The sequence below is a fragment of the Herpailurus yagouaroundi genome, unplaced genomic scaffold (genome assembly GCF_014898765.1).
Source record: "Herpailurus yagouaroundi ecotype Mexico unplaced genomic scaffold, PumYag 163, whole genome shotgun sequence".
NCBI classification, from domain to species: Eukaryota; Metazoa; Chordata; class Mammalia; order Carnivora; family Felidae; genus Herpailurus; species Herpailurus yagouaroundi.
This window is the reverse complement of record NW_024412404.1, coordinates 25,750,366-25,770,735: the sequence shown is the minus strand read 5'-3', so window position 1 is coordinate 25,770,735 and position 20,370 is coordinate 25,750,366. Positions and strand designations below refer to the sequence as shown.

Here is a 20,370-nt window from a genome sequence, read left to right as displayed (position 1 = left end):
AACAAATCCATTTCCAAGAATCTATACTATGCAAATAAATAAAGAATACACAATAAAATTGTATGCAATACACATATTGTAACATGGTTTAATATTCTAAGAAATTAGAAATACAGTTGACTCTTGGGGGCCTGGGGTGGCTCAGCTGGTTGAGTGTCCAACTCTTGATTTTGGCTCAGGTCACCATCCCAGGGTCATGGGATCGAGCCCCATGTCAGGCTCCGTGCTGAGTGTGGAGCTTAAGATTCTCTCTCCCACTGCCCCTCTCCCCCACTTGCACGCTCGTTCTCTCTCTAAAAAAAAAAAAAAAAAGACAAAGAAAGAAAAGAAATACAGTTGACCCTCGAACAAAGCAGAGGTTAGGGGCATCAACTCCCACACAGTCAAAATTCTGACCATAACTTTTAACGCCCCAAAGACTTAACTGATAGCTATTGTTGAGCTGAAGCCTTACCAATAACGTAAACAGGTGATTAAAACCTACTGGTAGGTATAAAAACAGGTGATAAAATACCTACTGGTATGTAGTATGTACTATATACTGTATTCTTAGAATCAGTAGGTTAGAGAAAAGAAAATGTTATTAAGAAAATCCTAAAAAAGATAAAATACATTTACAGTACTACATTGCATTTGTTGAAAAAAATCTGCATGGGCATGCCTGGGTGGCTCAGTTGGGTAAGTGTCGACTCCTGGTTTCGGCCCAGGTCAGGATGAACCCCACATTGGGCTCTGTGCTGACAGCATGGAGTCTGCTTGGGATTCTCTCTCTCCCTCTCTCTCTACCCACCACCCCGTCCCACCCCCCACCCTACCCCTGCTAACATGTGTATGAGCTTTCTCTCTCAAAATAAATAGACATTTTTTTAATCTGCATATAAGTGGACCTGCGTAGCTCAAACTTGTTTTGTTCAAGGTCAACTATACTCAGAAAGTCTAATTTTAGGGGAAGGGTTAAATACAGAGTGGTATATTCGTCATATTGTGCAATCATTTCAAATGATGTTATGAAGGTTATGAATAATGCTATGTGAAAAAGCAGATTACTAGTTTAGGTTTACAGTATAAGCATAATTACTTACCTAAAACAAACAAACCAACAAAACACCAAATAATCAAAATTTAGAGAAAAACTCAATCTAAAAAGAAAGACACCAAAATACCAAGTGTGGTTGATTTGAGCCATGGGTAACCCTTCCTTCCTAACTTCCTACATTGTCCAAGTTTTCTTTACTGAGTGTATCTTACTGTTAAAATATTTCTTGAAAACTCAAAAAAAAAAAAATAAAAGGTTCAATTTTTTTTAAAGGTTGAATTTTTCTCTCCAAAATTGTCATTAACTCTTACTTGCCACCACTTACCTTTGAGCTAAAGTTCTAATATGACAAAAGAAACAATGTGAGGCAGATCAGCCTAGTGGTTAAAAAGACTTTAAAAAATTGTGGCATGTGATTTCTTTTGAATATTATCTATTATTTTGTGAGAGGCAGAGATAGTTATACATCTAAAGAAATCATGTTTTCTGCTGGGAGAACTGTTCTTGGTTTGTATAGTGAAATCATACATACCAATTATTTCTTTTTTTAATTTATTTTCTTTCTTTTTTTAATTGAAGTATAATTAACATACAGTATTATACTAGCTTCAGATGTACAATACAATGATTCAACAATTCTATCTGAACATTACTCAGTGCTTATCAAGGTCAGTGCTCAAGAGCACACCAATATTCTTAGGGCTGCACAAAAACACCATGCATCATGCTTCTAAGTATTCCTTGCCCCGAGGAAGTCTGAAAGCATATTTTAAATATGCCAAAGATTGGGCACCTGGGTAGCTCAGTCAGTTAAGCACCCAACTTCGGCTCGGGTCATGATCTCGTGGTTTGTGAGTTCCAGCCCCGCGTCGAGCTCTGTGCTGGCAGCTCAGAGCCTGGAGCCTGCTTCAGATTGTGTGTCTCCCTCTCTGACCCATCCCCTGCTCGTACTCTGTGTGTGTGTGTGTCTCTCTCTCAAATAGGAATAAACATTAAAAAAAATTTGTTTTTAATATGCCAAAGATCAACGTAAAACCTTTGGCTTCAAGAAAGGCATTTGGGGAGAAGTAAAATTTTGAGAGTATTATTTTGCAACTTTATAATTTGACACATTTTCTAATTTTAAAAATAGACATTTAATGTGTAGCATTTCAGGTTATACTTTTTAACTTAAATATGACTTAAATACTGCTGCAATAGTATTAAATTTTTAAGTCATGAAGAAGATCATTAATCATCCTTACTGCTAGTCCCTCCTTTTGGGACTCAGAATTTTTTACATACCCCTTCAAGCTGGCATCAGGTTTTCCAAAGGACTGATGACCTATGATTTCTCACCCCAATTTGGACTCAGGATTATCCCTACCTACCTACCCACCCCTTAGAGACAAGTTTGTCCTGGTCAAAAGATCACGTGACCACCAATCGCTTCTGCCCTGCCATCCTCCTCACCAGGGCTAGGCCTTGCCAAAGAAGAAAACACCTCCATGCTAGGGTTCTTCATGACATGCTGAGCAAAGGCCACAGATTGCTAAACATTGCTAAGCAGACCTGAAAATAATGAAGTCATCCAGTTTTGTGCACAACCAGTATCTCAGTCTGTCAGCATAAATACATTTTCCCACAAAATCAATAAAAATTTTGAGACCAGCTAAGACTACCATGTTTTTCATCATTACCACAATCACCCAAACCTAAGCCCCTCCAATTTAATTCCTCTTTGTCGCTGCACTCTGATCTCATTTCTGGTGTGTACTCCCCCTCCTCGACTAGCGCACATGTCCAATAGCTATATTTCCTGATAACCCTTTACATGTTCCACTGTAAACAAATACCCTAAACCTTGAACCAATTTGAATAACATTCCAGCAGTCTTTCTGTCTAAACTAAAATCTGAATGCAAGCTATTCTTTCTCCTGCTCAGCCAAGGTGAGGCATGGAGGTCATTCTTTATTCACCAATGCAGTTCTTTACCCCCATATAAAAGTACCTCTGTAGAGGTTTATGTCCTGTTCCTGCCTTTCTCTCCTTGTTTCTGTCATCGACTGACCTCTTGGTCACTCTCCCACGTTCACTAAAGACTTTGGGACAAAGTTCATAATCTTCCCAACCCTTGTCCTGGAACCATTCTGAGCAACTTACTTCCTCTGTAGCTGGCTCCTGTTAACACCCTAGCTTTACAGTTCCCTTATCTGTTCAACCCCCGTAACCTTCACTTTCTCTCTACTTCAGAAATCTGCTCCATAACCAGCTCTTGCAGTCAGTCATAACCAGCAACTGCTCCTCCTATTTAATCTGAAATTTAACTTAATCTTAAATTCCAATATCCAGTCTCGACACTTCATATCCCAGCTGCTTTCCGGTTTCAAAAGTTACCCCCTATTCAGCTTAGCCTCAATGGCCCATCGCTTTAAACCCTGTCACTGCTGAAATCTCTTGCCTCCCTTTCTGCCACACTGGCCCATTAGACGGGGACTTGTTCAACTTGTCTGCTCACTCAGGTTGCTGAGCCCTGACATGGGGGGAGAAGATCACTCATACAACTATATACACCAGAGCCATGAAATATGTGTCATTACAATTCGTCTAAGTAATCCATTCCATTAGCCCTCTCATTTCCACCAATGGCCTTCTGAAAATGCTCCCTTCTCCTCAAACTCTCCCCTACAATCACTATTTTCTTACTCGATAAACTCAGCTAATGACTTTAACCTCCCCACACTTTACTGAGAAAATTAATCAAGTGTAAGGAGGCCCCAAATCCCTCACCTACCACCCAAACACTTTTCTTCCACAACACCATCTCTCCTTCCGCTACTCCTATGTCAGTAGAAACTATACTCCTACTCCTACTCCAGCCCTATATCTTCCCTCCATTCCCGCTAATCCTGAGGATAACATTCAGTCTCACATACTTCCTTTTTCCTGTATCAACTTCTCCCTTTCTGCCAACTTCTGTGTAGTGCATAACCATGTTGAAGTCACTCTCATCTTGATACAGCATGCCCTCTACCTACTATCCTTCAAGTTTTTTTTAAAAGAATGTCTGCACTTACTGTCTCCACCTCCTCGCAACCTTTCACCCTTCATCATCAGCAATCTGGCATTTATCTCCACCACAGACGCTCCATCGATGCTCTTCTAAAGACCATCAATCAGCTCCTTGTTTGCTCAGTCCTTATGTCCGTTGACCTATTTGAGACATTTGACACTGCTGACCACTGTTCCTTAAGACTTCTCAGTTTTCATTTGACAACCGGAAACCTACTTTATGACCAGAACTGGGGATAAAATGAGGAACATGACAGAGTTAAGCCCTCAAGGAGCTTAGAGTCAAGTGGGGGAAACTTCTATGATAACTCGTACTCTTCTTTCAACCTTGCAGATCACTCCTTCCTTTCTCTACTCGGTGCTCAGAGACTGACGTTCCCTCAGGACTCCTTCCTTTGCTCTTCTCACTTCCATCCTGGGATTACCATGTTCACACTGCCTACTCACTGATGACGACCAAATATATATCTCTAGTTTAGAATTCTATCCTGAATTGTGGACTCACTCATTCTATGAAAAGATACTGGTACTTCAATATCTATCTTGAGAGTACTTCTGATGTACAAAAGTTTTTAATTTTGATAAAGACAAATTTATCTACTTTTTGTGCTTCTGGTGTCATATTTAAGTGTTTTTTTAAGTTTCTTTATTTTGAGAAAGAGTGCACGTGCCTAAGCCAGGGAGGGGCGGAGAGAGAGGGAAAGAGAGATTCTCAAGCAGGCTCCACACTATCAGCACAGAGCCCAATGCCGGGCTCAGTTCCATGAACCATGAGATCATGACCTGAGCCGAAATCAGGAGTTGGATGCTTAACCCACTGAGCCACCCAGGCATCCCTGGTGTCATATTTAAGAAACTGTCGCCTAATATAAGATGAAGAACATTTACACCTACATTTTTTCTAAGAGTTTTATGGTTTTGGCTCTTACATTTAGGTCCTTAGTCCAATGAAACCACAATTCTTGAAAGTTAAGAATTTCACGTGCAAGATCTAAGGGGTTTTTTGAAATTCTAAATTAAAAAAAATTTTTTTATGTTTTATTTTATATTTGAGAGAGACAGAGACGGAGCGCATGCAAGGGAGGGGCAGAGAGATGGAGACAGATTCTGAAGCAGGCTCCAGGCTCCAAGCTGTCAGCACCGAGCCCAACGTGGGGCTCAAACTCACAAGCAGTGAGATCATGATCTGAGCTGAAGTTGGATGCTTAACTAACTGAGCCACCCAGATGCCCCAGGGTTTTTTTAAGTTCTAAAACCCTGACTTTCAGCACCACAGACCAAAGCAAGAAAACTTTCCTGGTAGAGTTTATACTGTAAACTACAGCATAGAGGAAGTAGGAGGTGCTGGCGTAAATGCAATTCTCCCACAACAATTGAGAGGACATAAAAACCTGAAGGAGGAGTAGGGAGAGAAAGGGGAGCTAGAAAATAGTTAAAAGTTTGGAATTCTTCCTATCCCATCTGCGACTATGTCTTGGGGCGAGAAAGGGTAAGAAAATGTTTGTGCGTAAGGACTCAGAAGATAACTGCCTTTCCCTTTTGCAAGTTATGGTCCAGGGAACTGTATGTCTTTTAGCAAAAACCTCGCACCTGCCACTATATTAATGTGGTAGGTCAGTAACAGCCAAGGACATGCTCATACTATATTCCTGAAAAGCTGCCTCAAAGACCCAAGCACACCAGCATGCTGTAGAAACCATTAAGAAGTTTGTTTGGGGCCACTGGGCCCAAAAGAGCCCGGAATTAGGGTGGGTCCAGCACACACAGACCTGCTGACCAGAGGTCAGTAGTAGCAGGGACATCAGCTTCAGACACAGCACAGCAGGCAGTGCCAATCAAGACTAAGCCAGCCAAGGTACAGCTCAGCAATGGCCAAAGTCAGAAAATGGCACAAAGATGAGATGCCCCCTCCTCAATGCCAGGAAAAATTATAAAGCTTCTCTACCAGTAGCCCCAACCCAGAAGAAAAAAAGGAGAGCTATGTGGAAAACTGAATCCTTGTAGAATGAAGCACAAAAAAATAAAAAGCTGAAAACACAAAAAGAGTAGGTAAGAAACACAGAAGATAAAGTGAAGGAGGACAGAATGGGGTAGAGACAGTATTTGAAGAAGTAACAGTTGAAAATGTTCTAGAACCTAAAGGGGCCCCTGGGTGGCTCGGCCAGTTAAGTGTCTGACTTCAGCTCAGGTCATGATCTCACGGTTCGGTTCTTGAGTTTGAGCCCTGCGTTGGGCTCTGTGCTGACAACTCAGAGCCTGGAGCCTGCTTCTGATTGTGTCTCCCTCTCTCTCTGCCCTTCCCCCACTTGTGCTCTGGCTCTCTCTCTCAAAAATAAACATTAAAAAAGAAAAAGAAAAAAGAAAAGAAAATGTTCTAGAACCTGAAAAGATTTGCATCTCCAGATTCAAAAATCGCACAGACAAATATACAACAGAAGATATCAGTAAAGCCAATAAACTAGTCAAATGAAGAGACACACTGTCTGGTGAGCTGCCTCCCTAATCTCTTGCCATTTCTTCTTCTGCCTCTCCCTCCCTCCCCAACAGACCTACACATGCACACACTCTAGCCACAATGAACCAAGGTGCAGTTACCTAACGCATATCATTTTGATCAGGCTTTTTTGGTTTAAAAAGACATTTCGACCAGCTCTGTAAGTGGGGAGGATATTATTAAGAGACACATGGATTAGAAATAAAACTAAAATTGGAAAGCCATCCTTCTGACCAAGTCACATAACAGGTTTCTGGCCAGCATTTAGACTGGACATGGTTGGGTATCTGCCCAAAAGGCGGTCAGTCATCTGTAACCTGAGGAACAGGATGAAGGTCACAGGGTACCAAACGTGACCATCAGAAAGAGCTGAGCTAAGAACACAGATCACGAATAAGATCAATAGTACAGCTCCAGGTAATTCAGCAAAAAGCATGTTGGTCAATATGACAATTTGGCTAACATGACAATTAAAAAAAAAAAATCAATCTGTACCAATGCTAATTTCTTAATTTTGATAAATGTATTCTGGCTATATAAGATGTTATCATTAGGGGAAAATGGGTGAAGGGAACTCTGCAGTATCTTTGCACCTCTTCTATATATCTAAAATTATTTCTAAAGAAAACTTATTTCAGAACAAATTATTATTAGCATAATCACTTCAAAATAAAAATAAAATTTAAGAAGTGGAAAAAATGAATATATCTAGTCATTGTTTTTTCAACTGTTAGTATCTTAAAATATATCCTGGAGTGCTTTTATGTGCCTAGATACCGATTTTTAAGCATTCTTCTTTCCTATTTCAGAATTTTCAGGTCTTAATCTACTCTTTAAAATTCAAATTCAGGGGTGCCTGGATGGCTCAGTTGGTTAAGCGTCTGACTTCGGCTCAGGTCACGATCTCTCACGATTTGTGAGTTTGAGCCCCGCATCAGGCTCTGTGCTGACAGCTCAGAGCCTGGAGCCTGTTTCAGATTCTGTGTTTCCCTCTCTCTCAGCCCCCATTCACCTTGTCTCTTCCTCAAAAATAAACATTAAAAAATTTTTAAATATGTATATCTAAAAATAATAATAATAAATAAAATAAAATAAAATTCAAATTCAGAGTCAGGCTGGGGGATTGGTGGGGGGCCAGGGGTAAAAACAGAAGAAAAAATAAATAAAAAATCAAATTCAGTTTTTGCCAGTTATTACTATTTTAACTAATAACTATAGAGAAAAATTAGGAAGATTTAAGTGTTTCATCATGAGAACCAATATGAGAAAAAGTGACTTGGATTAGAAATGACATGAGTCTGCAGAAATAGGTTAGGAATAAATGTAACTATCCCTTGTTGTCCCATCTGTTATGTTTCTGAGTTCAGACAGCAGATCTTGGATCAGCGAGGAATGCCTGTAGTTGAAAACGCACAGTCATTGCAGACTGATGGGGCAGTCTTCCTATTATTTTCATAGGCACACTTTTAAATTTTTCTCTAAGAAAATGTTAAAATAAATGACAACCATAAGAGGTAAGGAACTGGACTTTCTCAAGGTTCAGGTCTTTTAGTTTTTTGCTTTTTTTTTTCAATTTAATTTTTTTCTAGTTACTTTCAAGCCAAGTGTGATTATTTCTCTCATGTTTCCTTCACTTTTTTTGGTGTTTGTATTGCATAAGAAAAGAGGCATGGCAATATGAAATTACACAAGATAGTCAAAGTCTGTCATTCTTTAGAATACTTATTAAAATATACCAAACAATTGTTATTCAAAAACAATTCCATTTTATATCTGACCTAGAAAAACACACATGAAGGTATGGATAAATACCTGCTTTCAAAAGAGCTTTTCAACACAACTTCCCTCACTCTTGAAGTCCTGACACTTCTCCTGTCTCCGTATCAGCACTTTCGCACTGACACACTGCTACACGCTGATACTTCATTTTTTTTTATTTTATTTATTTGCTTTGAGAGAGAGAGAGAGGGAGGAGCAGAGAGAGAAGGAGACAGAATCCCAAGCAGGCTTCATGCTGTCAGCGCAGAGCCCGATGACAGGCTTTGAATTCACAAACCGTGAGATCAGGACCCAAGCTGAAGTCGGACGCTTTACCAACTGAGCCACTCAGGAGCACCAATACTTAATTTGTTTTTAAGTCTATTTATTTTTTTTTGAAACAGAAAGAGAGCACGGGAGGGATAGAGAGAGAGGGAGAGACAGAATCCCAAGCAGGCTCCGCACTGTCAGCGTAGAGCCCAACCTGGGTCTTGATCCCACAAACGGTGAAATCATGACTTGAGCCAAAATTGAGTCGAACGCTTAACAGACTGAGCTACCCAGTCACCCCAACACTTAATTTCTTTTTAAACAGCTGACCAGAACTTCCACTGTGGGTGGCTGGTGATATCAATTTCTAGAATCTAGAAACCTTTGTGTTTCATTGGTTTTATGTGGCCCTCCAGGAATACAATGATAAAGATTCTGTCTCTGACAAGAAAATTGTGGAGGACAAATATATGTAAAGGGCATCTTTACATATCTGCCCCAAGTATCTTCAAAATAGTCTTATCCCAAACTGTGTTTCTGATAGTATGTCCTATAACATAGAGGCTCCAATGAAATGGTCACTTCCACCCTTAGCACAACAAAAGAACTTCCAGTTTCAACATAAAGGCCAGATTAGCCCTCCTGTTGATTTAAGCCACTTGCCTGTGTGTTACACCATTGACAAAAATTGCTGGTGGCAGCTTAATTTGAAGAGCTCATGAAATCATCTGAGCATTTTATATTTCATTATATTTCCCATATTGTCCCCCAGAAGCTGAGGATGGGTTTCTGTTCTGTTCTCTTATCTGGCAACACAGTAAATATTGCCTTATAAGTGTCAATGGCAAAAAAAAAAAAAAAAAAAAAAAAATTGAGGCATAATCTTAAAACTATAATCATTATATAAAATCTCAAAGGGAACTAGACTCAGCAAATGTCTCAATGTAGAGAACATGAAACATAATGATAGTTTTCAAAGGGAACTAGAATCTGTAGATTTCTCAATGTAGAGACATGAAACCACAAGCATAATTCCCAGTATTATATTTAAGAATGTTTAACCCCTCTGAAACTGTGTTTAAATTCTAAGGAAATATATTATCACAGTAAGAACACAGAGCAGGCGAGCTATTTTCTGAAGCAAATACAGCAAACACTGCTGATTGCCAACCTCACAATTATTCCTCCTGACACCTCTTTCTTCCTTGCTGGCAGTGCCTATCTGTACCTTAGAAGTTCAAAGTGTCAGAAAGCCCTACTTCTGGCTTCCTTCACAGCAAGGGCATGGCATATAACCCATTCCTAGCTACTGAGGCCTGCCTGAAAGAGCTGCAGCTGGCTGGCAGGCTTTTGGAAAAGATTTTCTTTTTCATGTTTATTTATTTTTGAGAGAGAGTGCATGAGCAGGAGAGGGGCAGAAAGAGAGAGAAGGACAGAGGATCCAAAGAGGGTTCTGTGCTGGCAGCACAGAGCCGGATGCAGGACTTGAACTCATGAATCATGAGATTATGACCTGAGCCAGATGCTCAACTGACAGAGCCACCCAGGCACCCCTGGAAAAGATGTTTTTTTTTTTTAATGTTTGTTTTGAGAGAGAGAGAGAGAGAGAGAGAGAGAGAGCGAGCATGTGTGTGTGTGTGGAGGAAGGAGCAGAGAGAGAGGGAGACACAGAATTGTAAGCAGGCTCCAGTATCTGAGATGTCAGCACAGAGCCTGATGCGGGACTCAAACCCACCAACCGTGGGATCATGACCTGAGCTGAAGTCAGATGCTCAACTGACTGAGCCACCCAGGTGCCCCAAGATTTTCTGTTACCAACAAAGAAATATGTATGGGAGGAAACTGCTGTTCCTACATAGCATAGTGCTATGCTCTACATAGCACTTAGTTGTTAACTTGATGTGACCCCTGGAACTGATGTAGCAAACATACAACCATGAAGAAAGAGACCACCAACTTGCTGAATGTAACACAGAAAAGCTCTTGGTTCCCTGACAGAATCACTGAGCTCTATACCAATAACCTACGGGAATAGCCTTGCCCCCAGGCTTCTTGTTAGATTATAGTTATCTCATTTAGTTTGCAGCTTCAGTCTAAGGCACTTTTATTTGGATAATGTCCCAATTAATACAGCTAGCAAATATCTTGTTCACTTCAAGGCCAGGAAGTTAGGCCACTGCTACTTAGCTGACCCCAACCATTACCAGTGTCTCTTCCTGGATCCATACTGCCTCATTCATGTTTTTCTTTTCTACCTTTCAATAAGAGCAGACTCAGTGCCATTACACTCATAGCTATGCTTCACAATAAAGTCTGTTTCTTCCGTAACTCTTCCATGATAGTCAATGAGAAGGTACTTTTTGCTTCTCTGACCTGCTTTTCAGTTATGTCTGCTTTTAACAGCATCACAGACATGTCTCAATTTTTAGTAAAAATTTTTACACTTTTTTCCTTACTATTCTAACTCCAATCCCATAGTAAGATCACAAGTGATCTAAAATTTCCAAAATGGAAATGCAAAACCTAGAATGAAGATTTGCTTTTATAATGGGTCATCTACATAGATCAATAAATAGAGCTGAGGGGTGAGGCACCCTTTTAACATACAAGGGAAACAAAAGATCTCAATTTAAAAACAAAGAAAAGACAGAGACATAATGAATTACGTACAGGTGAGTTCAGAATCCCTTCTTAGTACAGTTAATTTTTAAGAGACCTATTTGTTTCTTGCATACTATGCGTAAAGAGATAAAGTTCCTACAATGAGTTTTTATGTTTATCCACAACATGGAAAGAGCTCTTAAGCAAGAGTTGATAAAAACCTTTGTTGAATATTATTCACCTTAACCAAACTAGACAAGTAGATATAAGTGACATTTAATTTATTAGGAAAAAAGTTTTTTTAAGAGGAAAAAAGACTACAAACTCAGATCCTTTTCTTGGATTTTGTTTACTGTTTTTTGCTTACTAAAAAAACATGCTCACTAAAGGGGAAAAATGAAAATGACAAACTTTTCTGAAAATCAATTAGAAACACAAAAGCAAGTATCAGAAAAAATTTTCCTCAAAAATTATAGCACAATGGCTTGAAAAACAATCCACGATGCACCCAAATTACCAATATTGGGAAAAAAAAAAAAACAGAATTAGAGAATACTAATTTTCAACCAAATTGATGCTTAAGCCAAACTGTTATCATGATCAAACTGCTTTCACCCAGAGTGTATGCTACCCTATATTCTCAAATCATTGTCTCATTTACCTTCAGGCCTTTGCATTTGGTGTTCCCATAACACAAGGTTCTCTTCTCTCCTCACACTCAACTGGCTGATTAATGAAGTACTAATAAGCACTTGTGTAAAACCTCTTGAAATATAGGGCGCCTGGCTGGATCAGTCACTAGAGTATGCAACCCTTGATTTCACAGTCATGAGTTCAAGCTCCATGCTGGGCATAGAGCTTACTTTAAAATAAAATAAAAATAAAATAAAATAAGGTACAGTAAAGTAAAATAAAATAAAATAGGAGTGCCTGGGTGGCTCAGTTGGTTAAGTGTCTGACTCCAGATTTCAGCTCAGGTCATGATCTCAGTTCATGAGCCCACATTGGGCTCTGCACTGACAGTGCGGAAACTGCTTGGGATTCTCTCTCTCCCTCTCTCTTTGCCCCTCCTACACATGCAGTGCACTCCCTACCCCTCAAAATAAATAAACATTTAAAAAATAAAATAAAATGTTGTCACAAAATAATCTTTAAAAAAAACTATTAAAATTAGAAAGATAGTGACCTAATAAAAGAGACATCAAATTCTTTAGTTCCTTGTTTAGAAGCTCTCATTTAAACTTTTTTTTTAAGTTGTATTTATTTATTTTGAGAGAGAGAGAGAGAGAGCAAGTAGGGGAGAGGCAGAGAGAGAGGGAGAGAGAGAGAATCCCAAGCAGGCTACTCACCACCAGCACAGAGCCCAATTGCACGGCTTGAACTCACGAACTGTGAGATCATGACCTGAGCCGAACCAAGAGTCAGACGTTTAACTGAGCTACCCAGGCACCCCTAGAAACTCTTGTTTAAAAAATCAAATATTTGACTTTTCTACTTATGTCAAATGAGAAGTGAACAACTTCATAGGAAAACAAAATTCTGATGGCTATTAAATTCTTCCTAAGTTCAAAGTCACTGCTCATACTTAGGAAGATAAAGTCATCCTGAGAGAAAAAAGTCTGAAAACATGTTCTATGTAATAGGTTATTCATGGTTGCACTGCTGTGACTTCAAGGTACATGCCCATCAATGAGAGACTAGCAAAAATAACTATGGCATGTACATACAATGAAATACTGGGCAGTAAAAGAAAAATAAGCAGCAATTAGGCAGTGAAATAAAATACATCTATTGGAAAAGAAGTAAAACTATCACCCTTCGCAGATGAGCTTGTAAGTAGAAAATCCTAAGAAATCCACTAAAGTAACTAATCATAAGTAATAAATGAGCTCAGTAAGGTGAAAGCATAAAAGATCAATATACAATAATCGGGGCACCTGGGTGGTTCAGTCAGTTATGTGTCCAACTCTTGGTTTCAGCTTAGGTCACAATCTCACAGTTGTTGAGATTGATCCCGGTGTTGGGCTCTGCGCTGACAATGCTGGAGATTCTCTCTCTCTCTCTCTCTCTCTCTCTCTCCCCCCCCCTCTCTCAAAATAAATAAATAAGCTTTAAAAATAAAAATATATAATAATCAATTATATTTCTATAACTTGAAGTGAACAACCTGAAAATGAAGAAAACAATTTGAGTTACAATAGCATCTAAAAGAATAAAAGGCTTAGTGATAAACTTAACAAAGGAAGTACAGAACTTCTACTCTGAAAAGACAAAACACTGCTGAGAGCAATTTTCAAAGACCTAAGCAAATGAAAAAACATCTCATGTTCATGAAGCCCAGATGGGATATTGTTAAAATGGTACAACTCCCAGGGCGCCTGGGTGGCTCAGTCGGTTAAGCGTCCGACCTTGGCTCAGGTCATGATCTCACGGTCCGTGAGTTTGAGCCCCACATCAGGCTCTGTGCTGACAGCTCAGAGCCTGGAGCCTGCTTCAGATTCTGTGTCTCCCTCTCTCTCTGACCCTCCCCCATTCATGCTCTGTCTCTCTCTGTCTCAAAAATAAACAAACATTAAATTTTTTTTTTTAAATGGTACAACTCCCCAAACAGATCTACAGATTCAACACAATCTCAATCAAAATTCCAGCTGACACCACTGTTGTTTAACATAGTGCTGGAAGTTCTAGCATCAGCAATCAGACAACAAAAGGAAATCAAAGGCATCAAAATTGGCAAAGATGAAGTCAAGCTTTCGCTTTTTGCAGATGACATGATATTATACATGGAAAATCCGATAGACTCCACCAAAAGTCTGCTAGAACTGATACATGAATTCAGCAAAGTTGCAGGATACAAAATCAATGTACAGAAATCAGTTGCACTCTTATACACTAACAATGAAGCAACAGAAAGACAAATAAAGAAACTGATCCCATTCACAATTGCACCAAGAAGCATAAAATACCTAGGAATAAATCTAACCAAAGATGTAAAGGATCTGTATGCTGAAAACTATAGAAAGCTTATGAAGGTAATTGAAGAAGATTTAAAGAAATAGAAAGACATTCCCTGCTCATGGATTGGAAGAATAAATATTGTCAAAATGTCAATACTACCCAAAGCTATCTACACATTCAATGCAATCCCAATCAAAATTGCACCAGCATTCTTCTCGAAACTAGAACAAGCAATCCTAAAATTCCTATGGAACCACAAAAGGCCCCGAATAGCCAAAGTAATTTTGAAGAAGAAGACCAAAGCAGGAGGCATCACAATCCCAGACTTTAGCCTCTACTACAAAGCTGTCATCATCAAGACAGCATGGTATTGGCACAAAAACAGACACATAGACCAATGGAATAGAATAGAAACCCCAGAACTAGACCCACAAACGTATGGCCAACTCATCTTTGACAAAGCAGGAAAGAACATCCAATGGAAAAAAGACAGTCTCTTTAACAAGTGGTGCTGGGAGAACTGGACAGCAACATGCAGAAGGTTGAAACTAGACCACTTTCTCACACCATTCACAAAAATAAACTCAAAATGGATCAAGGACCTGAATGTGAGACAGGAAACCATCAAAACCTTAGAGGAGAAAGCAGGAAAAGACCTCTCTGACCTCAGCCGTAGCAATCTCTTACTCGACACATCCCCAAAGGCAAGGGAATTAAAAGCAAAAGTGAATTACTGGGACCTTATGAAGATAAAAAGCTTCTGCACAGCAAAGGAAACAACCAACAAAACGAAAAGGCAACCAACGGAATGGGAAAAGATATTTGCAAATGACATATCGGACAAAGGGCTAGTATCCAAAATCTATAAAGAGCTCACCAAACTCCACACCCAAAAAGCAAATAACCCAGTGAAGAAATGGGCAGAAAACATGAATAGACACTTCTCTAAAGAAGACATCCGGATGGCCAACAGGCACATGAAAAGATGTTCAGCGTCGCTCCTTATCAGGGAAATACAAATCAAAACCACACTCAGGTATCACCTCACGCCAGTCAGAGTGGCCAAAATGAACAAATCAGGAGACTATAGATGCTGGAGAGGATGTGGAGAAACGGGAACCCTCTTGCACTGTTGGTGGGAATGCAAATTGGTGCAGCCGCTCTGGAAAGCAGTGTGGAGGTTCCTCAGAAAATTAAATATAGACCTACCCTATGACCCAGCAATAGCACTGCTAGGAATTTATCCAAGGGACACAGGAGTACTGATACATAGGGGCACTTGTACCCCAATGTTCATAGCAGCACTCTCAACAATAGCCAAATTATGGAAAGAGCCTAAATGTCCATCAACTGATGAATGGATAAAGAAATTGTGGTTTATATACACTATGGAATACTACGTGGCAATGAGAAAAAATGAAATATGGCCTTTTGTAGCAACGTGGATGGAACTGGAGAGTGTGATGCTAAGTGAAATAAGCCATACAGAGAAAGACAGATACCATATGGTTTCACTCTTATGTGGATCCTGAGAGGCTTAACAGGAACCCATGGGGGGAGGGGAAGGAAAAAAAAAAAAAAAAGAGGTTAGAGTGGGAGAGAGCCAAAGCATAAGAGTCTGTTGAGAACTGAGAGCAAACTGAGGGTTGATGGGGGGTGGGAGGGAGGAGAGGGTGGGTGATGGGTATTGAGGAGGGCACCTTTTGGGATGAGCACTGGGTGTTGTATGGAAACCAATTTGACAATAAATTTCATATATAAATTAAAAAAAAAAAATTCCAGCTGGAGTCTGTGCAGAAACTGATCACTTGATCCTAAAATTCATATGAAAATTCAAGGCACCCAGAAGAATCAATCTTGAAAAAGAACAAAGTGAGAGGACTCACACTTCCCAATTTCAAAATTTACTACAAAGCTACAGTAATCAAGATAGTGTGGTACTAGTGTAAAAAAAGACATATGGGCAAGTAAAAATGAACTGAAGAGTCCAAAAATAAATCCTCACATTTAGGTCAATTAATTTTTGATAGAGTGTGTAGACAATTAAATGGGGAGAAGAAACAACCTTTTGAACAAATGGATATCCACCAACAGAAGAATGAAATTGGATTCCTTCCTCATTCCATGTACAAAAATCAACTCAAAGTCCATTTTGAGACCAAAATGTAAAAGAACTAAATGTAAAAAGACCTAATGTAAAAGCTAACACTATAAAACTCTTACAAGAAAACATAGGTGTAAATCTTCATGACCTCCAATTAGACAATGACTTCTTAGACATGACACCAAAAGCACAAGCAATAAAAGATAACATTTATAAATTGAACATCATCAAAGTTAAAAATGTTTGTGCTTCAAAGGACACCACCAAAGATGTGGAAAGGCAACAACAGAACAGTAGCAAACGCCTCCGAATCAGGCATCTTATAAAGGATTTGTATCTAGAATATATAAAGAACTGTTACAACTCAACAATAAAAAAGACAAATAATCCAGTTAAAAAATATGAAAAGGAGGAAGGCCTGGTGGCTGTCGGTTAAGTAACCAGGTCTACTCAGGTCATGACATGAGTTCAAGCCCCACCTCGGGCTCTGCACTGACAGCTGTGAGCCTGTTGGGGATTCTCTCTCCCTCTCTGCCTCTCCCTGGCTCTCTCAGGCATGAGTGCTCGGCCTCACTCTCCCTCTCTGTCTCTCTCAAAACAAATAAACTTTAAAAAAAAAAATAGGAAAAGGAAATGAACAGACATTTCTCCAAGAAAAGATATGCAAATGACCAATGAGCAGGTGAAAAGATGTTCAACATCATTACCCATCAAGGAATTGCAAATCAAAACCAAAATGAGCTAACACTTAACACCAGATAGTAACAAGTGTTGCGGAGGATGCAGAGAAATTGAAACCCTAATATACAGCTAGTAAGAAAGAAAATGGTGCAGCTGCTGTGGAAAACAGCTTGGCAGTTTCTCAAGGTTAAGAAAGCTTTTTTTTCCCCCAAAGGTTAACAGCAATTCCACTTCTAGGTATATACCCAAGAGTTCAGAAAACCTATGTCCAAACAAAAACTTGTACAAGAATGTTCATAAGAGCATGATTCACAATAGCTAAAATGTCCATGATGAATGGATTTAAAAATGTGATACAGTAACACAATACATACTATTTAGCCATAAATATGAAATACTGATACATGCTACAACATAGATGAATCTTTAAAACACTGTCCTAAGTGAAAGAAGCCAATCACAGAGGGCCACATATTGTATCATTCTGTTTAAATGAAATGTCAAGAAGAGACAAAGAGAGACACGGTAGAAAGTATGCATTTTTTCAAATCATTTTTTTAAAGATTATGTTGTTCATTTATTTATATGCTATATCTTTCTAAATCCTAAAACTCTTCTTCTGAAATATTTTTAAAAGCACTTTCAAACACAAAAGCATGCAATGATCAAAGAGAAATAACCTGCAATTTTAAAACAGCTAAGGAAAACTCATAAATGTCAAAGGCAGAACATGGATTTGTCTTTGTTGAAGGTTATCAAGTGACCAAAATTCCCTTCAAGTTAAATTCTGGCCTCCTTTTGAAATGGAAATTACTAATAATAAAACTTTAATTTACAAAATAACTGTATATTTTATAAAGGCAATCATCAATGTAATATATGGAATTGTTCAATCACTATATCGTACACCTAAAACAAATAAAATACTGTATGTTAACTATACTGGAATTTTAAATAAAATAAAATAAGAAAAAATCATCAATGTAAAGCTGAAACTTACTAGGCTTTATATCACAGTAGTTTAAATGCAACAAATACTTAAACTATTTGTTGGACAGTAGCAACAGAATAACTTTGGAGTCGAATACACAGGTTTGATTCCCAGACTGCTATTTACCTGCAAGGTGACCATCAACAATGTATTTGGCCTCTCTGAGCCTCAGTTCCCCCTTCTGTTAAATCGGGAATTACAATACCTACTTTAGTTTAAAGAGAAATACTCCCAACTACTTACTAAATGGGGGAAAGGAAAGTAGTGTTTGGAAAATATCACTCTTTTACCTATACCATTTGAATTTTCTGTATGATTTGAATTTTTTTTACAACTTATAATTTTAAAACACAATGGAAAATTTAAAAATAAAAGCATCCACTTTATAGGGTACTTATGGAACCATTTTGTAAGATATTTATACATAGGAGGCTCTCAAACATAATTTCCTCACTACTTCCATAGCCTTTCCAACTTTTGAATTCAGGTGAATACAACTTGGAAGAAGTTAAACATTTATTTTTCAGAAGGCTATGGCTATCAAGAAAGAGATAAACAGGGTAATAAAACTAAGCTTTCAAACCACTTTCCTCAAAACATACCAAGGAATTTAATCTGAAGAGAAAAAAATGTCCATATATTTACTGATGTTAATCACTTTATTCTAAAATTTTAGGGTTTGGGGTTTGGTTTTCATGGCGGTTTTTTGCAATGTAAAATGATAATACCATCAAGTGAAAAGGAAATCTGGTACCTTGATTTTTTTTTTTTTTTTTTTACCAACAAGACAAATTCAGGATTCAGTTCAGAGAGTATTTTCCACTGAAAAACAACATACAAATATAAATAATGATACATTTATCTAGCAAATAAGATAAAGTATCAGCTGCATCTTCTTTGAGAGCACACTGAGATAGATGAATATAATCTAACGATCTAGGTTGTTGCTTTATACTTTGTGGTATATTGTAAGAATTAAGGACATTCTTTTCCATATTCTAACAGAGGCATAAAGTGAATGTCAGGAAGTTGTTTTGCAGATCAAAAAGGTGCCATTTTAAACCACCAAAGTACACTGGAGCCACTAAAGTTGGTACTGTGGCCTTTGTTTGGTAGCTTTTCAGAAGACTGAGTCATAGGACTTACATGAGTCTTACCTACCCATAGGAGCCTATAACTTTAGCATTGCTCATCACATATGTGTAAGTACAAAATTAACCCTCATGTAGCTTAAAGTTTACAAATCCTATTCTGGACCACTTAACACATATATTACTGAGAACTTCCTGGAGTATTATTATTCCGTTTCTATCGTGCCTTTTTGTTTTTAAACTATTTCAAGAACATACTTTTAAAACAGGGAAACACGGTCAGTAAATGTTACAAAGATACAATGATTCACATAACTTGACATTAATGAATGGCTGCCATGGAGCAAAATTAAAAACTTAGTTTTTTGACTAAGGCCAGTGGGTAAGGGATTCCCCAGCTCCCAGGCTTTTTCCTTTCCTGAAAGCCACCTCAAAAATCCTACTCCGAATGACATTAAGTCCTTCGCAGTCCCCGCAGTCAGAGCCAAGCCCACAGCCCGGCTTTCAACCGCCGCTCCCGGGTCGCGGAGCCCAGCCCCGCAGGAACACCAGAGGGCAGGCCAGAGAGTGCAGGGCGGCCACCCGGCCCGAGGGAGTGCAGGCGGAAAGGAGGGACACCCGTGACTCACCAGGCCCAGCCCGCCGCCAGACCGCACGCCTTCACACACACCCCCCCCCCTCTCCACGGCGCGGCCCAGCCTGTCAGCGCCCCCCAGAGGCAGACAGGCCCCTTCCCGGGGCAGGCCCCCTCCCGGAACGGGCCGACTCCCCACGAAGGCCCACTCCCCTGGACGCGGTGGGGGCGCGCACTGACCTGAGACACCGCCTCCCTGCAGATCCGGCAGCCGGTGGGTCCCTCGCCCCGCCCCCAGGCCGGCGCGAGCATGCGCACTGGGCCCGCCCGCGCGCCTGCGCGCCCCCGAACGCCCCTGCAAGGCACGCGCCGCCGCCTGGGAGGCCGGGCGAGGCCGCAGCAGAGGCGGAGGCCCGGCTCCCTGGGCGGCGCGCACCTCCCGCCCTCCGCCCTGCCATTCACTGGCGACTTGGGCCCGTGGCCCCCAAAGTCCGTCCTCCCCGTTAGGCGGCGGGCGCCGGAGGGGAGGGGACAGCCCAGGGGGCAGGAAGCTCTAGCTTAAAAGGGCAGCCCTCGCCGGGCCCTTCCTCCCTCCCTTCGTCCCCGGGCCTCCCAGAGCGCCTCTGCTCCGCGGCCTCCGCCCCGCCGCCATGTACCGCTGCCTGGGCGAAGCGCTGCTGCTGTCCCGCGCCGGGCCCGCCGCCCTGGGCTCCGCGGCGGCCGACTCGGCCGCGCTGCTGGGCCGGGCCCGCGGGCAGCCC

At 40.2% G+C, this 20,370-nt stretch overlaps 2 protein-coding genes across 4 annotated transcripts in view; one reads left to right on the top strand and one right to left on the bottom strand.

The window, feature by feature from the left end:
- Positions 1-19,927, bottom strand: part of SHLD2 (shieldin complex subunit 2) — an 85,537-nt gene extending 65,610 nt beyond the window's left edge. For 2 of the 3 annotated variants that reach the window (XM_040485642.1, XM_040485647.1), the window contains exons 1-2: positions 19,850-19,916; positions 4,093-4,228 (exon numbers count right to left, since the gene is read on the bottom strand). In XM_040485642.1, the coding sequence (XP_040341576.1) occupies positions 4,093-4,129 (37 nt within the window). In that variant the 5' untranslated portion in view covers positions 4,130-4,228; positions 19,850-19,916. Of the gene's footprint in view, positions 1-4,092; positions 4,229-19,849 lie in introns of all 3 variants that reach the window. The other variant, XM_040485644.1, reaches the window with a different exon arrangement.
- A 47-nt stretch (positions 19,928-19,974) lies between these two features.
- The window catches only part of GLUD1 (glutamate dehydrogenase 1), a 39,199-nt gene continuing 38,803 nt past the window's right edge, over positions 19,975-20,370 (top strand). Inside the window, exon 1 of the mRNA XM_040485648.1 lies at positions 19,975-20,370. Within this exon, the coding sequence (XP_040341582.1) occupies positions 20,260-20,370 (111 nt within the window). The 5' untranslated portion in view covers positions 19,975-20,259.